Source organism: Cynocephalus volans, chromosome X (assembly GCF_027409185.1).
Source record: "Cynocephalus volans isolate mCynVol1 chromosome X, mCynVol1.pri, whole genome shotgun sequence".
NCBI classification, from domain to species: Eukaryota; Metazoa; Chordata; class Mammalia; order Dermoptera; family Cynocephalidae; genus Cynocephalus; species Cynocephalus volans.
This window is the reverse complement of record NC_084478.1, coordinates 131,070,806-131,095,294: the sequence shown is the minus strand read 5'-3', so window position 1 is coordinate 131,095,294 and position 24,489 is coordinate 131,070,806. Positions and strand designations below refer to the sequence as shown.

Sequence of the window (24,489 nt, the reverse complement as noted above, 5' to 3'; positions counted from 1 at the left end):
TCTATAAAATAGGCTAAACCACATAAGGAAAATAAGTTTAGAATCTGAAGTTTACATGGAAGGCAGCCAAAATTATATGGGTAATTCAAGCTAAAAAAAAATTCTTTACACCTTTGCTTCTCCTGAATTATTTAGGTAATCTGAGATTTCTTCACAGATAGAAATGTAATCCCAAACTAGCAGTTGCTATATCTGTGGTGGTTATGTATACTGACTGACCCAAGACATGCTGCAATTACCAAGTTCTATAAAAATGCTTGTTAACCTTTGTAACTAAAGAAAACAATCATTACAAAATTCCCACCTCACACTGCTGCTGAAGCTTTCAAGTTGCACAGGGATGTACTGACTGCAAATTCTCAGAAACGTTTTGTCCAGCTTTATGGATAGCTCCAGGTGATGAGGCTTTGCAACAAATGCTGCTTACTAGGGAAAGCTATGCTCTGTATAAATCCCTTGGCTTTTATGTGGGAGAGAGACCAATTCAATTACCTAGCATCATCAGATCAAAACTGTAAGGAATAAGCTTGGTATTTCTATATATATCTTTTCCTTCTGAAATTTTCCTGTTAAGTAATGATTTTGGTTCCTTTAGCCCAGCCTTGACTACTAATAGGCAAGAATTCAAGTTATTGCCCCAATTTGAAATACCCAATATTTTACAAATATTTTATCAATTTTCTTCCCCAAGGATTAGTGTAATGATGAACTGAGCTTCTTGTCAAGAAAAATGTTAAGTTCAAAGTATTATTTTCTTCACTTCTAATTACAAATAAGTTTTTACCTTTTATTGTGTTCCATTATACAATTTTACATAGTACCATTATTATTTTAAGCAATAATTAAGCAAATCGAATTAATGGTTTTGAGATCTACTTTTCAGCATATAGATTTACCTAAAAAAGTACAAACCAAGCACAGTGGTGCAATTTTCCAGGCACTTTCAAGTTGCTTAAATATTTACAAATATGTAAGCACCCTGTTTGAAAGCATGAAAATTTTGGTGTCAGGAGGAAACACTCCATGTATAACAAATCTTTAAATGTTAGCATTTGCACAGCTCCAAATATTCCTGAGAAAGGTCAGTCTCATTGTCATTTACGTCTGCATTTCCTCATACTTCAGTGTATCTTGGGGAACCATAACCTCTGTCACTCGATGTACCACTAATTGCACAAAATACATGTAATGTGTTGCTCATCCAGGGAGAATGCATTGTGTCTTCTTGTAATATCTAAAACAAAAGAAATCCACATGGTTATTATGAAGAAAATAGTCACTGCCAAAGAAACGAACATGTATATGAAATTACAGGCACATTTCAATTTATCACTGACACTTAGCTATTCAAAATGACAGAAAGCAGAAAGAGCAAAGGATGACATTACCAGCTTAAGTCTTCAAAGCTGTATTACAAAGGCAGCATATCAAAAAAGCAGAAAAGATCTGGTTACTCATTAAGAAAAACAATAGGTTGTAAAATGCAAAATTCAATAAAAAATGAGAGGTAATGCAATCTTTAATTTTTTTTTTTTTAACAGATGGTCATAACAAAAGCTGTAAACAATGGACTCTTTGAGTTTATGGATCATCTTCTAACACAGTGGTTCTCAGCATCACCTGGGGGGCTTTCCAAACAGGTGGGTACCCATATTCCTTCCCTGGAGACTTGAAAATAATACTAAATGAATATAAAAGTCATAAGGGCATATTTTTAAAGACACACTAAATTATATAAGCTAATCAATATAGAAGATTTTTCTTGGAAATGAAGAACTTCATAAATATGAAATATAAATGTTATAGTCCCATAAGTACATAAAGATACATATTCATATTAATATAAATATTTTTAAAATTATTCATTTTGTGTGATCAAAAGCAAAAGTAACAGAGATCTTATACTTAGATTAGATGGAGGAAAAGAAATAGTGTACACATTATATCCAACCTCTTTACTGTAAGGTCCTAACTTAGGTCTCAAGCTTTCAATACTTGGTTCTCAAATAAGCTTTGAAACTTCAGTATTAAGCCAGCAAATTGGTCTATGGTGGCAGTACTCAGTCATATCATTTGTGTTGCTACAAATCATAAGGCTTAAATAAAGTCTATACTAGAGAAAGTTCCTCTTTCAAAAATCTTAACTTATGATACTAATCTGAAAGCATACTAGAGATTTAAGAGATGACTAATTTGTTATCCATCCCTGTCAGATGTGACAAGCAAATAGGGTACTCACTGTGTAGAAATTACAAAACATATCATACAGACACTAGGATGGCCACCACCAACTCTGTCTAATTAAGAAATCTGCAATTAATAGTCTTAAGATAATACTCTGGTTAACAGATTACACTGGAAAGGGCCAAGGAATATCTAGGCCATATCGTTTTGTCAAGTAATCATTTATAGAGCTCAACAAAATCTTTCATATTTCAGCATACATTTACACTTTGTCTTATTTTTCAGTATTGTTACACATCTCAAAGTGTATGACTCAAAATAGGCTCTCTTTTATATAGAAATTTAATGGGAAATATTATTTGATTTATAAAAATTAACTATAAAGCTAACATTAGCCTAAAGTAAGGCACACCAGAATATGGTGCATTATGACAGGACAGCCTGCACAAATATAAACCAATAGAAACTAGGAGTTTTCTTGATTAGCTATAAATAGTATAATATCAAGGGACTAAAATACCGGTCTCTACAAATAAGAAAAATAGCCATGGTTTATTGGAATAAATGATACAGACAGATAGGAAATATGACAGCAGATTTGCAAAATCCATGCTTCAGGGGAGAAAAGCTTTTAAAATGACTAAATATCTTCATCACCATAATAATAGTAAATTGAATAATTTGCTTTCAATTTGAATAATTTAGAGTTCAAGAGTAGGTCATGCAACTGCATGCTAATAAATAACTGTAATATAGTATATGCTAGCTTAAAACGGCATGTGCAATTGTTTTATATCTTTTGTGAAGGAATATTTTGCTGTTTTTTTCCTATGCATTATAATAAGCAAAACCCATCAACCAGATAGTTTCTAAAGACAAACTATATAGTCTATTTGATAGCAGTATAACTCAGAGCAGGGATGTTGAAGACAGATATACCCCCATTGTACTCATGGACTGAGCTTGATATACAGACAATAAAGGAAGTGGAATGGTTCCCAGCTTTCCTAGTACTGATCACCTGGCTGCTTTGGGAAAGAGGGGAAAAAAAGGGCCTCTGCAAACTAAACAGAAAAGAAATGAATGCCTTGGAGCTGTTTGCACTTATTCCTAAGTAGGCTAAGAAAAGTAAAAATGGCAAAAAGAAGACACAGGACATTGATTCCAGACTCCTCAAGCCATCAAGATTCCCAGCCATGAAGAATGAGTGCATAGACGTCTAGGGTAACTGGTCTCATTAAACAGATGGGATGATAAAAGTCTGGCTGACCCTGATTCTCCATCTGAGAAGATGACAGCGGTTGGAAGTGGTTGGAAAAGCAGACTCCTGGTCATTCAGTGCAACCCTGGGCTAACTGTAACTAAATTTCCCCCAGCTCTTTCCAAGAAAAAGCATACAAAATAAATTCAGAGAGGTAGAGTTTGGTTGAAAGTCAACTAACTTTTGCTGTCCTAGAAGTCTCTTTACTTTTCCTCATCACTGCACCACAGTTCTTTGGATACTAAGCACTGGGCCTATTTGTAAGTACACCCATTGCGTGACCACTGAAATACAGATACCAGGACAAATGAAGTTCTTTTTTTCAGGACCAGCTTTAAAAATATATTCTCTAAAGGGTTTTAGTTATCTTTCTTTCTTTTAACGATCCTTAACTTCTTAAAAATTGAGAGTGTGAAGTGTTTCTGAAGCAAGTATTTATCTTATTGGGTGTTTTCATTAGTGAGGAAACTTCATGATAAGCTTAATAGGCTCACTCACTGAGGGACCAGACCATCATGTTGCAACTTTTACAAACATGTTTAAGGTGTTAAAATGTTTCAATGACAATCCATGTATGCAGCGGGGTTGTAAACACAAATTTCAGGACCCCAATATAGAAAAGAAGTTTACCAGGATAATCCAGGAGTACTCAGGTATCCGTAAAGGTCAACAGAAGTTATAACTACTTAATTATGAAATAATTTGGCTATAGGTGATGGTCAGCTCTTCGCTTCTATATTTTGCAGGCTGTTTTAAGTTAGCTGTAATTGTCACTAATGCTCAATAATGGATTAAAATACTAAGAAGTTTTATGAAAACTGAGAGTTTTGCAGGCTGTTTGGGTATGAAGACAATCTCCAAATTCTGGAAATCACTCAGGATCTCACCTAAATGACAGTATCTAGTTTCTTACAGCCAAGACAGTGATATTTATTTAGGGACTTGGCTACTGAGTCAATCATTTCACTTCTTTAGGACCTTTTTGAGAGACACTTATTCGTGTTCATAGCAGATCAATTCAGACTTGCTCAGCTAGTCGCTTCTAACGATATTTTAGCACAAAGAACAAAATGGTTTGTTACTGATAATTGCTTCAGGAATGGCTTTAGGTAATTGCTTCAAATTTGATTTGCATTATATCATTTAAATAATTAAAGATAACATGAGTAAAACTTAAAATATAGACTAATTTTAAGGTAATGCACTTCAAACTAATAGATTTTGCTAACCAACACTTCAGGGGCCCCAGATCATGTTTTCATTTTCAACCACCCTAATACTTGCCTGCTCATGGATAATGTCAGACAATTCTTTCACCATATCTCTGAAGTTTGACTTTAGCCCTTCATGGTACTCAATTTGATCCTCTTTAATTAGCCGCTCATTTAGTTCAAGTGCAATGCTGCATGCTTGTATGAATTTCCTGTGGATGAACATCAAACATAAAGGTTTTGTTATTTATTTATTCATAGGAAGTCTCAGTAACAATCAATTTGATAACTCACTTTAACCATGGCTTGCCTACAAGATTAGAATCTTATATTTTCTCACTGTGCGTTTTTAAATATCACTTCCTAAATGTGAAATATCTTCTCCTTTCTTTTCTACCTTTGCCCTCTGGTTTCTCACCACCTTCAATACCTGGCTCAAGACACATACACTCTAAGAAGCCTATCTGCTAAGTCATTTACTGGGTATTATATTAGCTAAAGTTGTGTTAACATTACTTTGCACCTGTATATAATGAGTCATTCATTCAGAAAGAATTTATTTTGGGCTTACTATGTGCCTAATACAATGCTGGGTGCTATAGGTATGCAGTATCTTTCCCGGGCTGGTAAGAGTAGGGACAGAAAGTTGATGACCTATCATAAAAATATTTTCTATTATTTCATGTATTTATATTTAATGTTCTCAATTAGAGTGTAGGTCTCAGGGGACAAAGTACCTCATTGCCCATTTGTTTTGTATCCCTGTCATAGCAACTAGTAGAGTCTTCTGTATATGCCAGGCATTAATAAATACTGGTGAATGAATGACTACTTGTTACTCTGCAACCTGGAACAGCTAACACATAGTTAGGAAAAATAAATGAAATAATTCAGGAGCAAATGAGTGAATAGGCTACCGTTTTTCTCCTTAGTCTATTTCACTCAACTGTTTCTCTTGTTCTGAATGTAAACTCCTTTTGTATATTAAACATTTTTTTTTTTTAATATAAGACCATTCAGACATGCCTTAGCTTACAGGGCTGCTCACTGAAGACAAAATATCGCATGCCCTCAACTGGCAGAATCCGAGTGTAATTAAGGACACGGGATAGGAGCAAGCATATGCAATGCTCCCACTTCTATTCCAATCCCAAATAGTCTGAAATACTATAACATAAGGTCAGTCGGGCAAAGAAGGAAATTACATAATGAATGTAGGCTTGTGTTTGTGTCACTTAAAATTCCCAAAGCAATAAACTAAGTTGGCATATTTAGTCTATTGGGTCACTAGGGCATTGTTAATGTCCTGCAGCATGAAACAGATCACATATTTCCTCACTATTTAAAGTACCATTAGGAGGTCACTTAGCTGTAGTAAAAAAGCACAGAGAATGTCCTTTTTGGAAGGGTATTATTTGGTAAATGCTTTGTTGTTGTTCTTTTAAAAAGAAAATGGAGCAGAAGAATAGAGATCTATTCTGAAAACTACAAAGCACATACCTAAACATGTCTTTCAACTCATTCACTTTCTTAGGTGGATACTTGCAGGCTTGACTGTCATTTAAGAAAGCCCTTGCATATGCTAATGGACCGGCATTGACCTAAATTACAAAAGGAAAAAAAAAGGATTGTTGTCAGAATGTAATAATAGGAGTTTTTGCATTTCTCCTTTTTATTAAAAAAAACCAAACTACATAAGAAATCTATACCTGAGAAATATACTTACTATGTTTACTACAAGTTTATATGAAAAATCATTAACTAAAGCAAGTAATCTGCAAAGATGATATTCTAATAAATTAATTTGATATGTAAATATAGGGTTTGACTACAGTCATAGAGATTTATGTTAAAGTCCTCTGAAACATAAAATTTATAGAAATTAAACATCACTTCTTCGTTAACTTAATCAAAACAATGCACAGGTCTTAACACACAATTATAATTAACGCTTGCCCTGTGCCCTTATGAAAACAATAGAAAAAAAATCAAAAAACATTTAATACATGTTGGGTGACCAATGTACCTGCACAGAAACACAGCCCTGCAATTTAAGTTGGAGTTGAATCATATCCACGTCAGCAGAGGAGCAAAGCTTTTGCAGCTCTGCAGTTTTATCTTTTATTTCATCAGTAGCAACATCAATTGGTTTTAAATTAATCTGCTGTTCACAGTTTATAGGAATCCTCTTCTTCACGTAGGGAAACGAGTTTGAAGCTATTAAAATGATAAGACTGATTTACTATCTTTAAAAAAGTAGTTTGTTCAAACAGCCAAATTAAAGAAAAAATCCACTGTGCTTAATTCTCCCCATGTTTTCTCTAGAAGATGCCTTAGCATACCATATAGTACCTACTGCTTCAGGATTGAGGGGGTAATTCTCTTTATGAGACATCTCTGAGCAATCATGAATGACATATGGGAAAATGATGGTTTATCACATGGTCATGTTTGTGTAAACTTGTAACTAAACAGCAGAACAAGGAATGATTAAAATTTCAGTTACATGTTCTTGCTGGCCAGCTGCCACTTGTATATATCAAAAAGGACCAAGACAAATAAGAAGTTAACATACAGAGTCCTACTTACTAGTCAAGATCGTACGGCGTTTGCACTGTTCTTCAATACAGCCTTGCTTTTTGCCTGATAAAGTATAAGGAGCCTCAAAAACAAATCTATTGATATTATGGTTTTTTTCAAACTCGGTCTTTCTTTCTGTGAGTTCTTTGTCATCAAAGTAGGGCTTCACGTAAGTGACTTGAATATGAGCATATTTTGGATCAAGCTCTTTGGCATTTACCTATAAAACAAGAAAGGCTTTTTTTTTTTAATTCAAAGGAAGGGATAAAAAGATATAGGACACCTACTAACTCCTCTGAGATCAAATAAGAAACACCGCCATTATGATTGTTTGCAATTGAATACACACGTGGAGGGGTTCTTTGCTCTTTTTTAAGGATCATTTACTTCTGATTATAAAGAAGCTACAGAAACCTATTTGAAGACCACAGAAATGTAGGAAGAAAATAAAAATTACTGTAATCCTACCACTCGGCAATGACCACTATTCCCATTTTCATATATTTACTTTCCAATCTTTTTTTGACAAATATGTATTAGAAAATTGAGATCATACTGAACATTGTTTTATAATGATTCCTTAAAAATATATTAAAACAGTTAATTGTGCATTATGTGAATTCTACCTCAATAAAAATATATTATAGTTCTATATTGCATGACTTAATGACTGTATGAATAAACATGATGTATTGGATCATTCTTTTATTAATATACACTTAGGTTGTTTCCCAACTTTTTGCTGTTGTGAATGTTTCAGTGAACATCTTTGTATTCAAAACTGTGTGTTTTTCTGATTTTCTCCTTAGGATAAATTCCTAGAAAAGAAATTGCTTAATTTGTGGTAATGGGCATTCTGCCAGTATGGATTTGGCCTTCACATCTTGGGCAGGGTGCGGGGAGGCAATCAACTTTGTATCTCATGAATATTCATAGCCAATAAAAAAATTACTTACTTATAAGATTTACATGGTTTTAAGGATTTTGATATATATTACTGAATTAATCTACAGAAAAGCTTACCAGCTTGGACATCCATAAGCAGGGTTTGACACTGTAAGAGTGGGTATTCATTCATTCATTTATTTGGTGGCTGGCCAGTACAGGGATCTGAACCCTTGACCTTGGTGTTAAAGGCTGTGCTCTAACCAACTTACATAACCAGCCAGCCCAAGAGTGAGTACTTTTAACTGCATTATTTTAATCCTATCCTAGGGAGGAAAGGGACCACAAGAAAACACAATAGTTCTATTTCAGGGACATAAAAGTATAGCTGTAGTTATGAACCATTTGAATAGTTCTAAATTTTATGTTAAATAGTCTAAATTCTATGTTAAGAAGCTATGCTGCTGGAGGAAAATTCCAGAATTGTTCCTGTTGGAGCTTCAATCTGTGGACTCTAGAACCATCTCTCTAGCAGTCTCTCCATTAATTCGAGACAATGCCCGGGATCCTCTTTCAATGTTCTCCTGACTAAATCTACTTTGTGCCTTGGGTGTTGGTGACTTGGTCAATATCCTTGCAATTTATAATAGTCAGGACTTTTTGTGTTTAGTGGAGGAAACATAAAATGAAATAAAAACAACAACAACCTCCTAAGAAACGGTTTCTGTATCCTTTTTCCCTCCACATATGCAGGAGGACGGACAGGGGATAGAAGATTTCTTATCATCTTCTAACTTCTCAAACCCATTCTACTTATTCTCACATAGAAATCTACAGGCCTGTCTCCAGAAACCCTAACCTCTCCTCTCCCATTAAAAAGCTAGATTTCTCCACAGAGACCTTAGGAGATAGTTGAGGCAATTATCTGGGTAAGATAAAACATAAAAGGGAAATAAAAAAGAAGTCGAGTCTAATGTCTAACCTTACAAAAGTAAAAAATATTCATACATAGTAAAAACATTCAAACAGTACACAGGGTATACATGAAAAGCAAAACACTTCTTTTTTCCTACCCAAGAGTCCTATTCCTCAGGGGTAACCATGGTTAACAATTTTGTATGTATGATTCCAGAAATTTCCTAAGATTATATAAGTATATATAAATATCAGTTTTTACCCAAATGTGATCATACTATCCATGCAGTCCTGCATCTCTTTTTCCCCTTAATAATATATCTTGATAGACTCAATATTAACACATAAATCTCTCAGTCTTTTTAATGCCTAGGTGGCTATATCCATTATATGGGTAATATCACCATTGATTTAGCCATATGGATATTTAGACTTCCAGGTTTTTGCTATACAAATTTTGCAGCAGTGAACATCTTTAAACACATTTCTTTATGTGTGTACATCTACAAGATAAAAATCTTAAATGTGAAATTACTGGGTCCACAGATAGGTACATTCAAACTATTGGAGGATACTGCCAGATTCCTCTTCAAATTGTCCGTGCCTTTAAGCAGATTTTGTTCTTTGGTAAAGTAAACGTATTTTTAATTTTTACTTTTTGCACATTAAGAAAGAACAAATATTTTAAAAGTAGGAACTGCTTATTATGTCTGTTGCCAATGGGGAATGACTAAAATATGGTGCATAACAAATAATGTCAGGAGTTCAGCCACCTGAGGCTGGTTTGTCATTAGCACTCTTTGACCAGGTTTTCAGAGGCAGACTAAAGTAGTAAACTGCATTGTTCAGAAAGCCTGGCTTTCAATTTCCTTTTCATTTGTATGAAAGTACTTCAAAAAGTTCATGGAAAAAATGGAATTAAAAAATATTAATTTTTCCAAGAACTTTTTGAAGTACCTTCTTTATAGTAATCAATAGTGTGGGAGGAAGCTAAGACTATGGCTGCAAGGAGAGAATATTTTTTGTTGTCTTAATCCAATAAAACAACATAAAATAGTGAAACTGGTTAGAAAAGCAGAGAGGTTTTGCCAGATATCTATTTTTAAATGTCTTACCCATATGTTCAAAACCATCTCCAAGAGATATAGGTAAGTCTACAAAGTGAAGAGATTACTTCCATGGTAGACAATAAAGTGTCTTTACCATTGCCATGGAGTTTTCACCCTGGCAATGATGCCTACTAGCTTTTAAGAGCTTTGCATATCACTGTCACATCAGAGTCACTCAATAATACTGCTGAGCTACAAATCCTGACCTGTATACATCCTTCCTACCTTAAAAATCAGCTCTCCTCCTGGGCATACCCATTGCAACTAAGGACAGTCAGACATTCCTAGTGTATTTTCCCAAAATTCTGTCTATGGGGAATTATCCATTTCCTAGTAAAGGTCCTCTCTTGCTGGAACCTTTCTCACTCTGCCTTGGCAAGGCCTAGTGAGATGGATAAGCTTTAGAATAAGGCCTAAGGCAACTCTCCCAAACCTACTTCACTGCAAATGTAACTACAGTTACTATTACTGAACTAAAGATATCTTAGAATAAAATGTGTGCCCCAAGATGATTTTAATCATGAAGTATATCACTGAGAATCATGATGTACAACAGCATTTACAATAATAGCTAAACTTTATTGAGCATGCCAGCCTTTATTACTATTAGTGAATGCTTTCTATGTACGAGGAATTCTAATCTCTTTCCATATATGAACTCATCTCATCCATACAACAACCCCATGAGGAAGGTACTGTTATTATCTCCTTTTATTAATAAGAAAAATGGAGCACAGAGGGGTTAAGTAACTTCCCCATAGTCACACAGTTAGCAGGTGACAAAGAATGAAGACTTTAATGCTGGTCTTTCCAAAGCCCCTGTCCTTCCTTTCACTGTCTGAAAGGCTCTATTTCCGTGCTTCTCCTCCACCATCTAAAAAAGGGAAAGGTCAGGAGCAATGTACTATGCCTGGAACTAACAAATAGTGATTTCAAAATACAGGGCTTATGTTACCTTGTCTGAATCCTGAATTATTTTGACATTGTCTGTACCAAATTTTTCACCATAAAGTTTAACAAGTCTCAAGGAAATCTCTGAGAGGCCTGTGAGTTTTGGCTCTTTATAGATGTACTCCTTCCCATCCTCTTCTTCAAAAAAAGACTATTGGAAACAAATAATAATTTATAAATAGTATGGACAAACACAGCATTTAAAGAAAATCGATCAACTAGTAATAATATACTTGAAATATATTTTACAATATTACTAAAAGCCATATGCATATATTCACCCTTTTAACTTCAAATAAATGAGAACTATCAAATTCACAATAATATGAACATATTATTGGCCTGAAGAAGATTCCCATACTAGATTTTTCTCTTTCCCTGTATACTTACCTGTTTCTTATTTGAAAGTTTTAACTACTATATATTTAACATATTCTTTAAGAAGCTTAACAGAAAATGAAACTGATGGGGAAATCCGAACCTTATGTTTTACTCTGACCTCATAGATTTCGATATGAGAACCAAAGTGGACTTTAAACTTATAAACGAGGCTCCCTGCTGTTGTAATGGGCACTCTATCTAGGCAGAACCCTAGAACCAATAACTGCTGCTAGGGTAATCTAATAATTCAAAGGTGAATGTTTAAAAAGAAAAAGTACTTTAAGAACTAAAGTATACTTACTTGGCCATAAAAGCCAACTCTGAAGAAAGTGCCTAAAAGTCTTTTTTTGGTGTGCATAACCTCCAGAATTTTTGTGTAGGCTCCATGAAGTGTTCTATAAACTTGAGTAAGTTTCTGAAAAATGAGAATATACAAATGAGCGTTGTCTTTTGGTTAATTATTAAATGTCTTCAAAATTAATGTACAAGAATAAAAAGTACCAATATTTCCTTTTCAAAATGGTTTTGGTGGGGCCATTCACACCTCTTTTCCCATTGTCACAATTAGACAAAAGTCCTCAACCACTTTAGATCTAATGGTAGAACTTAAAATACTCAAATAATGCTGTATTTCTTAATACCACACTTCATTTTATTCATATCTTATTATACTTTTAGAATATTGTATTATCAACTACTATTTTGTATATGTTTGAATTATTTTAACTGAAAGGGCAATAAAATGCTTTGCTTGAGCCCTTAGGTAGAGAGATGAGAATAAAAAATCTGTGCAAAAACTTTTGAAGAGGAAAATAAAACACAAATACAAAAATAAGTAATAGTGTAAACCTCAGTGAAAACTGCTTTTAACAAGTTCACAGACACTTCCAAAGAATATATTTTTCTGCACACCCAGAAAAAGGGAGCACACTGTGCAAAAAACATTATTAAGAATGTAAAAAGACAACCTACAGAATGGAAGAAAATATTTGCAAATCACAGATTTGATAAGAGTTTAGTATCCAGAATATATAAAGAACTCTTACAATGCAACAACAAAAAGACAAACAAATTTAAAAATTAGGCAAAGAACTTGAATAGACATTTCCCCAAAGAAGATATACAAATGGCCAACAAGCACATGAAAAGATGCTCAACATCACTAATCATTAGGGAAATGCAAATCAAAACTACCACTTCACACTCACTAAAATGGCTTTAATAAAACAAAGCAAAACAGCAGAAAACAAGAGTTGATGAGGATTTGGAGAAATAGGAACCCTAGTACATTGCTGGTGGGAATGTAAAGTGGTTCAGCCACTGTGTAGAACAGTTTGGCAGTTCCTCAAAAAATTAAACATAGGATTATCATATGACTCAGCAATCCCCATCCTAGGTATATATCCAAGAGAAGTGAAAATAGATGTCTACGTAGAAACTTCTACACAAAAGTTTATAACAGCACTGTTCATAACAGCCAAAAGGTAAAAATAACCCAAATATCTGTCAATGGATGAACAGATAAATTGCAGCATATCCATACAATGGAATATTATTCAGCCATTAAAAAGAATGAAGTTCTGATACATGCTACGACTTGGATGAACTCTAAGTATTATGTTAGGTGAAAGAAGCCAGGCACAAAAGGTCATATTGTATTATTCCTTTTATATGACATATCTAGAATAGGTAAACCCATAGAGACAGAAAGCAGATTAGTGGTTATTATGGGAAGTAATTACTTAATAGCTAGGGGATTTTTTCTGGGGTGATGAAAAAGTTCTGAAACTCAAGAGAGGTGGTAGGTGTACAACACTGTGAATACATTAAATGCCACTGGATTGTACACTTTAAAATGGTTAATTGTATACCATGTGAATTTCACCTCAGTAAAAAAAAGAGGAACACAGAAGGTTCTTTGTCTTAAATTCTTTCCATATTACCTCCTACAGTTGAGCTCAATTCGAGAGAAATCTTCCTTATCTTGGCTGCTATCTGACACTTTTCAGCCCATTCCACAGAGATACACTGAAAAATTATACGTTGATGCCCTAGAAACAATTACTTTATCTCATGCAGACTGCCAGGGGATCTATACAGACCTTTACACCCCTACAAGGAAACAGGAGTAGTTCCCCTATAGAAAGTATCATTTCTAATGTGTAGAGAAGATATATTTTTCTTTCTTCCCTATTGGTTGGTTGAGTAGCAAACTGCTCCCAGGGTTTCTAATAGCCTGATCTTCACCCTAAGAATGAGAAAATGGGGCCTTTATTTTGAAACTCTTACAAAGGTTTTTAGAATGTAATGCTTTGCTAGAAGGGGTAATGGCAAATCTTGTTTTATCTCATAGGCTATTCTTTGCCATCTGTATTACTTAGTTTTAATTATTAACTCTATGTTATTAATATAATCACTTGAACTACACTATGATTTTTCAGGCGTGCCCCATATACACCAAACGTCTGGCAAAGAAAGAAAGACCTAGAACCTGGGAAGAAAAAGTGAGTTTGATCAGAACCAGTTTGGAGTACAGATCAGAACACTACCCAGATGATATTAAATGTATGTGTTTTCACTCTTAGAAACTTCTTCTATGATGAAAGAGCACTTGCTATATTTAAGAATAAATTCCTTTGTGTTTGTTGTTTGTTTGTTTGTTTTTTGGAATGGCTAGAATCCTAAATCACCTCTTCCAAGCATAGTAATGGTAGAAATTATGATATGGACTGAGAGACCTGAATATAAAAAATTCCTGTTCAGTGCTGGTGGCAACAGCTGTTCATTATACTACCATTCTTTATTAACTACTCTTTATTAATAGTTTATGTAGTAGGCCAAATTGAGAAAAAACCAAAACAAAACTCCTCATAATAGGGTATTAGTAGAGTCTTATTACCTTCCCCACTGTCATCTGATGGCACCTTAAGTCTCCCTACCAAATTACAAAAAAACAAAATCATGTCTATGTCTCTTCCTTGGGTAACATGGGAATTCAATAGCTTTTTTTAGCGGAGGTGGAGTGAAAACAACACTGTTTATTTTATGCCCTGAGAGGAAGAGGGGAGGTTGCTACATGAAAATATTTTGAGAACCACTGTTCTAATTTAAATGTCAATTTATATTTTGGATCTTTTATCCTTAATTTCACTTGGAAAATATATATGAATATAAAGTAGGATTTTAATCTCAGTATTTAACAGCATTTTTAAGGATTCCAACATTCAAATTGGACAAACATATCAAAATGATACACTAAATACCTATTTCTGTGATAAGATACAAATGTCATAATATAACCAACCTTTTATTCTTTAGAGGACACACAATACAGTGATGCTACATAACATATTACTATTTTTCCTAAGACCAAAATAAAATATGTAAACCAATGATGAAAATGTTTACATTGCCTACCTCAAACTCACGACGTTTCTCATAAATTGGAATGATCAACTTGGAAATTTCAGAAATTACTTCATAACGTTCTGCCTTCCATAAGCCATCTACACATTGTTCTAGCAACTCCAGCAAAACTTCCTGCATTAACAGAAAAATCCAATCAGAAATTAAAAGTAGTTTTACAGTTTTAGACAAAGAAATTTTGAACCATTTCAAGTTAATAAAGAACAAACAGAATGTACTAAATTTAATGAAATGCACAGGAATACACTTGTGTGACTATATTTTCTAAATCAAATATTTGAAATATTTGAAATAAAAAAACATACTTAAAATATGAAATTAATGTTAACAATAGTAAACTATATCTATTTTGTTTATTCACATAATGAAGATATTAACTGTATGTACGAATGGTAACACATTAAGAAGGAATATCTTTTATAAGGAATATAGGTTGAGTGGTTCTTATCCAAAATGCTTGGGAACAGAAGCGTTTTGGACTCTGAATTTTTTTTTTTTTTTTGAAATATTTGCATTATACTTACTGGCTGAACATCCCAAATCCAAAAATTGGAAATCTAAAATGCTCCAATGAGTATTTCATTTGAATGTCATGTTGGCACTCAAAAAGTTTTGGATTTTGGAGCATTTCAGATTTTGGATTTTTGGATTAGGGATGCTCAACCTGTATGTTGTTTGTTCCAAATTGAGGGTGTCTGAAAGTCTAACAGAGTAAATTCCACTAAGCCTATAAATGTCCATTATTTTTCTTTTATACTGAAATTATATTTATACGTAATATTAGTCTCAAGAAAACTTGACAACTTTTCTAGATGTTGCATAAGTGATTTAGGTGTTTATTAAAATGATGCAATTTTAGTAATGAGCTCCTCCTTCATGACTGTTGGTCCTAAAATTTGTGAGAGTAATAGGATAACACCTCAAGACTGAGATCTCTGACCCTGCCAGAATAATAACAGCTACTATAAAACTGTGTTGTGAACATCATCTCATATTCTCCAATCATAAAAAGATGAGCCAATTATTGATGCTATAAGTCTTAAAGTCTTAACAGCTTTCTGTCTTAAAATATGCACTTCAGACCTAAAGAACTGATTGTGAAAATGGCTCCTTCTGTATCTCTATGTCCTTTAGACAATCAAACTGTTCTTCTAGCTCTTTCACTTGTTTTTCCTGTTTAGCCAGTGGCAACACCCTACAAACCCTTAACTAGAAAACTAAGAATGAGTTTTTACTTTATCCTCTGTTATGGGGAGAACTGTGTCCCACCAAAAGATAAGCTGAAGTCCTAACCCCCAGTATGTCAGAATGTAACCTTCTTTGGAAATAGGGTCATGGCAGATTTAATTAGTTAAGATGAAGCCATACTGGAGTAGGCTCAATATGACTGATATCCTTATAAGAAGAGAGAGACATACAGGGAAAACACCACGTGGCTACAGAGGCAGAGATCGGAGTAACGCAGCTGCAAGCCAAGGATACCAAGTCAACAGCTACCACCAGAAGACAAAGAAAGCTTCTATCTGAAGTCTCAGAGGAAGCATGGCCCTGATGACACCTTGATTTCAGATTTAGAATCTATAACTGTGAGACAATAAATTTCTGTTATTTTAAGCCACCCAGTTTGTGAGACTTTACATGACAGCTCTAGTGCTATGGTCCGAATGTTTTTGTACTCCCAAAATTCATGTTAAAATTCTAACCTCAAAGGTGATAGTAATTAGGAGGTGTGGCCTTTGGGAGGTGATTAGTTCATGAGGGCAGAGCTCTCATAAATGGGATTGGTGCACTTATAATAGACCCCAGAGAGCTAGCTCACACCTTCTACCATGTGAGGACACAGTGAGAAAGTGCCATCTATGACCAGGAGATGGACCCTTGGCAGACACTGAATCTGCTGGTACCTTGATCTTCAACTACCCAACCTCCAGTACTGTGAGAAATAAAATTTCTGTTGTTTATAGGCTACCTAGTCTATGGTATTTTGTTATAGCAGCCCAAATAGATACCTAGGAAACTAACACACTGTCTCTTTCTTTACTCATCCTCTTTCTAATGAGTTCATCGCCAAGTCCTGCCAGTTTTATTTCCTAAAGATTTCTCAAGTTTGATCCTTCCTCTCTATTTCCACTCTCACTGCTAAGGTTCAAGACTTCACCATTTTTTTTCTAATTGATCTTCCTATGCCAGCTTTGGCACTTTCAAATACATCCTCTACACTTCTGCAATAGGGTTCTGATTAAAATGCAAACCTGACCATGTCACTCTCCCCTTTTAAAAATCTATCAATGGCTCCCCATCACCCACAGAACACAGGACGAGCTCCTTCATTTGGCACACAAGGCTTACAATGAGCTGGTCAATACTTCTATAATCTCAACATTCATCATACCAAGCCTTGTACTTTATGCTCCAACAACAATTACTAATAGTTTCCCTGAAGCACAATGGTATGTCTAAGCTTTTTGCCTTCATTTAAGCTGTACCCTTCGCTCTTTACTTTCTTTCACTTGGTTAATCTCTTTAAAATAGCTTAGGTATCACCTTTTCCAGAATCCTTCTCCTGATCAACACAGGGTAGACAAGACAATAGACAACTTTTTTCCTAATCTGCTAATTCTTTTGGTAAATATTTATCACTATACTTGCACATTATTTGCACATTGTCTAAATATATGACCTTCCAAATAGGCTGTGACTCTTTGAGAGTAGGGAGATTATCTTATTTATATTTATTTCTCTAGTAACTAGTACAGTGGTACTGTATAGCAAGTGTTCAATAAATGTTACTACTTGAATAAAGGATCTGTATATTAACAATTAATAGCAAATTAAAATTTCCAGCCACAGTGGAAAAGATGAACTTTGGGGGAATTAAATATCAGTTACAAACTAGTAGGGTTTACCCAAGGAATGTAAAGTAGGTTTACAATTAGAAAAAAAAGAATCAATGTAACATACCACCACATAAAACAAAGGAGAAAAATGATATTTCCATCAATAGATGCAGGAAAAAAGCATTTTAAAAAACCCCTCAGTACCCATTCATGATATTAAAAAAGAATTCAGGAAACAAGAGATAGAAGAGACCTTCTTCAATCTGATTAAGGGTATCTACTAAAAACCTAAAGGCTAAACACTTTTCTCCTATGACTGGAAACAAGTCAAGAATATCTGCTCTCATGACTTGTATTCAACTATATGCTGAAGGTCCTAGCCTGTAAAACGAGGCAAGAAAAAGAGAGAAGGCATTCAGATTATAAAAAGTAAAAAGTGTCTTTCTGTGCAGATGGCATGATTCTGTATGCAGAAAATCCTAAGGAATATACAAACTACTAAAACTAATAAGTAGATTTAGCAAGGTTGCAGGATATAAGGTCAACAACGGAAATTTATTATATTTCTACATACTGGCAACAACATATTGAAAAATAAATAGAAGAGCAAGAAATACTATGTACAATAGCATCAAAACATCAAATATCTAGCCATTAATCTAACAGAAGACTTCTATCCTAAAAACTACAAAATATTGCTGGAAGAAATCAAGGACAACCTAAATAAATGTTTATTGATCAGAACATTCAATATCATTAAGCTCTCCATCCCTCATGTAGTGATATATAAATTTAACAAAATCCCTACAAAACTTCCAACAGGCTGTTTTGAAGAAATAGAAAAGATGTTTCAAATTATATATGGAAATTCAAAGGATGTAGAATAGCCAGAACAACTTTGAAAAAGAATAGAGCTGGAGGACTAACGCTACCTGATTTCAAGACTTATCATAAAGTTATAGAAATTGAAAAAGTATGATACTGACACAGAGTGTCCAGAAATAGCCTACAAATATATGAAGAACTAAAGTCTTAACTGAAGTGCCAGAGTAAATTCAATGGGGCAAAAAGAAAGTCATATTTTCCCCAAATGGTGTGGAATATCTAAATATCTGTCTATAAAAAAAAAGAAACCTTGACCTCTAGACAGATTACAGACCCAAACAAAACTTAGAAAATTTCTAGAAGAAAACATATGACAATATGGTCATGATCTTGTGGTAGGCAAAGATTTCTTAGGCCAGATACAAAAAGAAAAAATCATTAAAAATGATAAATTGAAACCAGAAACAATAAAAAGAGACAAAGAAGGCCATTATATAATGATAAAGGGGTCTATCAAGCAAGAAGACATAACAATCATAAATATATATGCACCCAACACTGGAGCACCCAGATATGTAAAGCAAACACTATTAGGCTTAAAGAGAGACCCCAATACAAGAACAGTAGGGGACTGAACACCCCTCTCTCAGCACTGGACAGATCATCTAGGCAACAAATCAACAGAGAAACACTTAAACTATACTTTAGACAAATCAGACCTGGCAGATAGCTATAGAACATTTCATCCAACAACTACAGAATACACATTCTTCTTATCAACACATGGAACATTCTCCAGGACGGACCATATGTTAGGTCACAAATTGAGTCTCAACAAATTTTTAAAAAACTAAAAGCATTTCAGTTGTCTTTTCAGGCCACCATGGATTAAAACTAAAAATCAATAACAAGCAAAACTCTGGAAACTATACAAATACATAGAAATTAAACAACATGCTCCTGAACAACCTTATGGATTCCAGAAGAAATTAAACAGGAAATTGAAAAATTTGTTGAAACCAATGAAAACAAAGACACATCATACCAAAATGTGTGGGATACTGCAAAAGCAGTTCTATGAGGGAAGTTTACAGCAATAAATGCTTATATCAAAAGAACAGGGGCCGACCCCGTGGCGTACTCAGGAGAGTGTGGTGCTGGGAGCGCAGCGACGCTCCCGCGGTGGGTTTGGATCCTATATAGGAATGGCCGGTGCACTCACTGGCTGAGTACCGGTCACGAAAAAGACAAAAAAAAAAAAAAAAAAGAACAGAAAGATTTCAAATAAATGACCTAATGCTACATCTCAAAGAACTAGAAAAACAGGAACAATCCAATTCCAAAATTAGTAGACAGAAAGAAATAATTAGGATCAGACCACAACTAAATGAAATAGAGATAAAAAAAAATGATACAAAAGATCAATGAATCAAAAAGTTGGTTTTTTGAGAAGATAAACAAAATAGACAAGCCATTAGTAGGCTAACTAATAAAGGAGGAGACATTACAACTGATACCATAGAAATACAAAGAATCAATCATTAGAGACTATTATAAACAACTAAATGCCAACACATTTGAAAACCTGGAGGAAATGGATAAATTTCCGGACACATATGAACTCCCAAGACTGAACCAAGAAGAAATAGAACACCTGAATAGAACAATAACAAGCAATGCAATTGAGGCAGTAATCAGCAGTATCCCAAAAAGGAAAGCCCAGGACCAGATGGCTTTACTGCTGAATTCCACCAAACATTTAAAGAGGAATTAATACCAATTATCTTAAAAATATTTCAAAACACTGAAACAGAAGCCAATCTCCCAAACTTATTCTATGAGGCCAGCTTCACCCTGATACCAAAACCAGGCTAAGATACAACAAAAAAAGAAAACTACAGGCCAATATTTCTGATGAGCATAGATACAAAAATCCTCAACATAATATTAGCAATCAGAATACAGCAACATATCACAAAAAATTATACACCATGATCAAGTGGGATTCATCCCAGGGATGCAAGTGTGGCTCAACATACATAAGTCAATTGCAGATAGATCTACCATAAGACCCAGCTATCCCACTGCTGGGAATACACCCAGAGGAATGGAAATCATCAAGTCAAAGGTATACCTATTCCCCAATGTTCATCGCAGCACTCTTTACAATAGCAAAGAGTTGGAACCAGCCCAAATGTCCATCATCAGATGAGTGGATACAGAAAATGTGGTACATCTACACAATGGAATACTACTCAGCCATAAAAAAGAATGAAATACTGCCATTTGCAATGACATGGATGGACCTAGAGAGAATTATATTAAGTGAAACAAGTCAGGCACAGAAAGAGAAATATCACATGTTCTCACTTATTTGTGGGAGCTAAAAATAAATAAATAAATACACAAAAAAAAACAGGGAGGGGGGAGGGAAGAAGACATAACAATTACCATTCCTTGAAGTTGATATGACAAGTGAACAGAAAGGAGATTGTTGGGAGGGAGGGGGGAGAGGGCGGAGGGAGGGAGGTTTCGGTAATTGGCCACAATAATCAGCACATTGTATATTGTATATTGACAAAATAAAATAAAATAAAATAAATAAATGTGATACACCACATCACAAATCAAGGACAAAAACCATATGATTATTTCAATAGATGCAGAAAAAGCATTTGATAAAATTCAGCATCCTTTAATGATAAAGGTTCTCAGCAAATTAGGTATAGAAGGAAAGTATCTCAACACAGTGAAAGCCATCTATGACAAACCCACTGCCAACATCATCCTGAGTGAGGAAAAGTTGAAAGCTTTTCCCTGAGGAACGGGAACAAGACAATGATGCCCACTCCCACCATTTCTTTAACATAGTATTAGAAGTACTAGCCAGAGCAATCTGGCAAGAGAAAGAAATAAAGGGCATTCAAATTGGCAAGGACAAAGTCAAACTGTCCCTGTTTGCAGATGACAAGATCCTATATAGAGAAAAACCTAAAGACTCTACCAAAAAACTCTTAGAGCTGATAAATGACTTCTATAAAGTTGCAAGATACAAAGTCAACATGCAAAAATCAGTAGCATTTTTATACTCTAATAACGAACTAACAGCAAAATAAATGAAGCCCATTTATAATAGTCACCAAAAAAAAAAAAAAAAAGTACCTTGGAATCAATTTAACCAAGGAGGTGAAAGATTTCTACAATGATAACTACAAATCACTGCTGAAATAAATTAAAGAGGACATAAAAAGATGGAAGGACATTCTATGCTCTTGGATTGGAAGAACTAACATTGTGAAAATGTCCATGCTACCCAAAGTGATCTACAGATTCAATACAATCCCTATCAAAATACCAATGACATTCTTCACAGAAGTAGAAGAAACAATCCTAACATTCACATGGAACAACAAAAGACCCCGAATAACCATAGCAATCCTAAGCAAACAAAACAAAACAAAACAAAAAACAAAGCCAGAGGCATAACACTACCTGACTTCAAATTATACTACAAAGCTATAGTAACCAAAACAGCATGGTACTGGCATAAAAACAGACACTGAGACCAATGGAACAGAATAGAGAATGCAGAAATCAACCGACATACTTACAGCCAACTGATCTTTGACAAAGGCACCAAGAACATACATTGGGGAAAAGACTGCCTCTTCAATAAATGGTGCTGGGAAAACTGGACATCCATATGCAGAAGAATGAACTTAGACCTGTACCTCTCACTATATATCAAAATCAATTCAAAATGGATTAAAGACATATATAAGATCTGAAACTATAAAACTCATAAAAGAAAATATAGTGAAACACTTCAGGAAGCAGGACTGGGAAAAGACTTTATGAACAAGACTGCACAAGCATAGGCAACAAAAGGGAAAAAAAACAAATGGGATTATATCAAACTAAAAGGTTCTGAATGGGAAAAGAAACAGTTAGCAGAGCAAAAAGACAACCTACAGAGTGGGAGAAAATATTTGCAAACTGCATCTGACAAGGGATTAATACCCAGCATATACAAGGAACTCTAACAACTTTACAGTAAAAAACAACCCAATTAAAAAATGGGCCAAGGAACTAAACAGGCATTTCTCAAAGAAAGACATACAAATGGCCAACAGACAATGAAACAATGCTTAACAACACTAAGCACCAGGGAAATGCAAATCAAAACCACATTTAGATATCATCTCATGCCAGTTATACTGGCTATTATAAAAAAGACAGAGAGTAACAAATGCTGACAGGATGCAGAGAAAGGGGAACCCTTCTATGCTGTTGGTGGGACTGTAAATTAGTGCAGCCATTATGGAAAATGGTATGGAGGTTCCTCAAGCAACAACAGATAGAACTGCTGTACAATCTAGGAATTCCACTGCTGGGTATATACCCAAAGTAATGGAAATCATAATGTTGAAGGGATACCTGCACTCCCATGTTTATTGCACCTCTATTTACAGTAGCCAAGATATGGAACCAACCTAAATGTCCACCAATGGACGACTGGATAGGGAAAATGAGGTATATATACACAATGGAATATTACTCTGCCATAAAAAGGAATGAAATTCTGCCATTTGCAGCAACATGGATGAAATTAAAGAAAATTGTGTTAAGTGAAAAGCCAAGTACAGAAAGAGAAATATCGCATGTCTTTACTCATAAGTGGGAGCTGAAAAAAAAAAAAAAACCAACAAACAAAAAGAGGAAGAAAGAAAGATACAACAATCACAATAATTCGTTGAACTTTCAAAAGGAGAGAACGGAACTGAGGCCACGAGAGGTGGGAAACGGGGAGGAGGATGGGAGGTTAGAGAGAAATTGGTAAAGGGCCACAAAAAATGTTTACATTGTGTAATGATAGAAAAAAAACTTTAAAAAGTTTTTGAAAGTAAACTGAAAATGCAACCTTAAAAAAACGATAAGTTGGACTTCATCAAAACCAAACCTTTCTATTCAACAAAAAACTCAACTGAGAAAATGAACAGACAAACCAGACTGGTAAATAAATTTGCGGCACATATATCTGACAAAGGACTTATATCCAGAATATAGGAAGAACTCCCACAAATCAACAGTAAAAAAGTGAGCAAGGGAATTTCTAGAAATGGACAAAAGACTTAAACATTTCACAAAAGAAGATATATGAGAGGCCAAGGAGCACATGAGAAAGTGCTAAACATCATTAGTCATTAGGGAAATGCAAATAAAAGCTACAATGAGATACTAATTCATGCCTAATAGAATGGCTAAAATATAATTTAAAAAAGACTAGCAACATCAGATGATAGTGAGGATGTGGAGCAAGTGGAACTCTCAACCATTGCTGGTGGGAGTATAAAATGGCACAAGCACGTTGAAAAACTCTTTGGCAATTTCTTATAAAGTTAAATATATATCTTCCCTAGGATCCAGCAATTCCATTCCTAGGTATTTACCACAAGAGAAATGAAAGCATATGTTAACAAAAGGTCACAGCTAAGAATGTTAAAACAACCTTATTCATAACAGCCCCAAATTGGCAACAATCCAAAATCTATCAACAGGAGAATGGATTTAGAAATTGCTTATCAAGACAATGGAATATTATTTAGTAATGAGAAAGAACAAACTTTTGATATATTCAACAATATGGATGAATCTCAAAAACATTAGGTTAAGCAAAAGAAGCCAGATAGAAAAGGGTACATACTGCATGATTCTACTTTTAGGACATCAAAACTAATCTATGTTGATAGATACCCAATGGTGGGGGCAGAAAGACTGACTAGAAATGGGCATAAGTGAACTTTTCCCACAGGAATGGATGCATTCTATTTCTTGTTTCTGGTTGTAGGTTACATGGGTATATACAAATGTCAAAATTCATCAAACTGTTCATTTATGGTGTATGCATTTTATTGTATGTTAAT

General features: G+C 34.5%; 1 protein-coding gene across 1 annotated transcript in view; it reads right to left on the bottom strand.

Moving 5' to 3' along the window:
- Positions 1-1,020: 1,020 nt before the first annotated feature.
- DOCK11 (dedicator of cytokinesis 11) overlaps positions 1,021-24,489 on the bottom strand; it is a 169,029-nt gene continuing 145,560 nt past the window's right edge. The window contains exons 46-53 of the mRNA XM_063084253.1: positions 14,895-15,017; positions 11,779-11,892; positions 11,101-11,247; positions 7,246-7,456; positions 6,683-6,873; positions 6,157-6,257; positions 4,730-4,868; positions 1,021-1,234 (exon numbers count right to left, since the gene is read on the bottom strand). Of these exons, the coding sequence (XP_062940323.1) occupies positions 1,115-1,234; positions 4,730-4,868; positions 6,157-6,257; positions 6,683-6,873; positions 7,246-7,456; positions 11,101-11,247; positions 11,779-11,892; positions 14,895-15,017 (1,146 nt within the window). The 3' untranslated portion in view covers positions 1,021-1,114. The remainder of the gene's footprint in view (positions 1,235-4,729; positions 4,869-6,156; positions 6,258-6,682; positions 6,874-7,245; positions 7,457-11,100; positions 11,248-11,778; positions 11,893-14,894; positions 15,018-24,489) is intronic.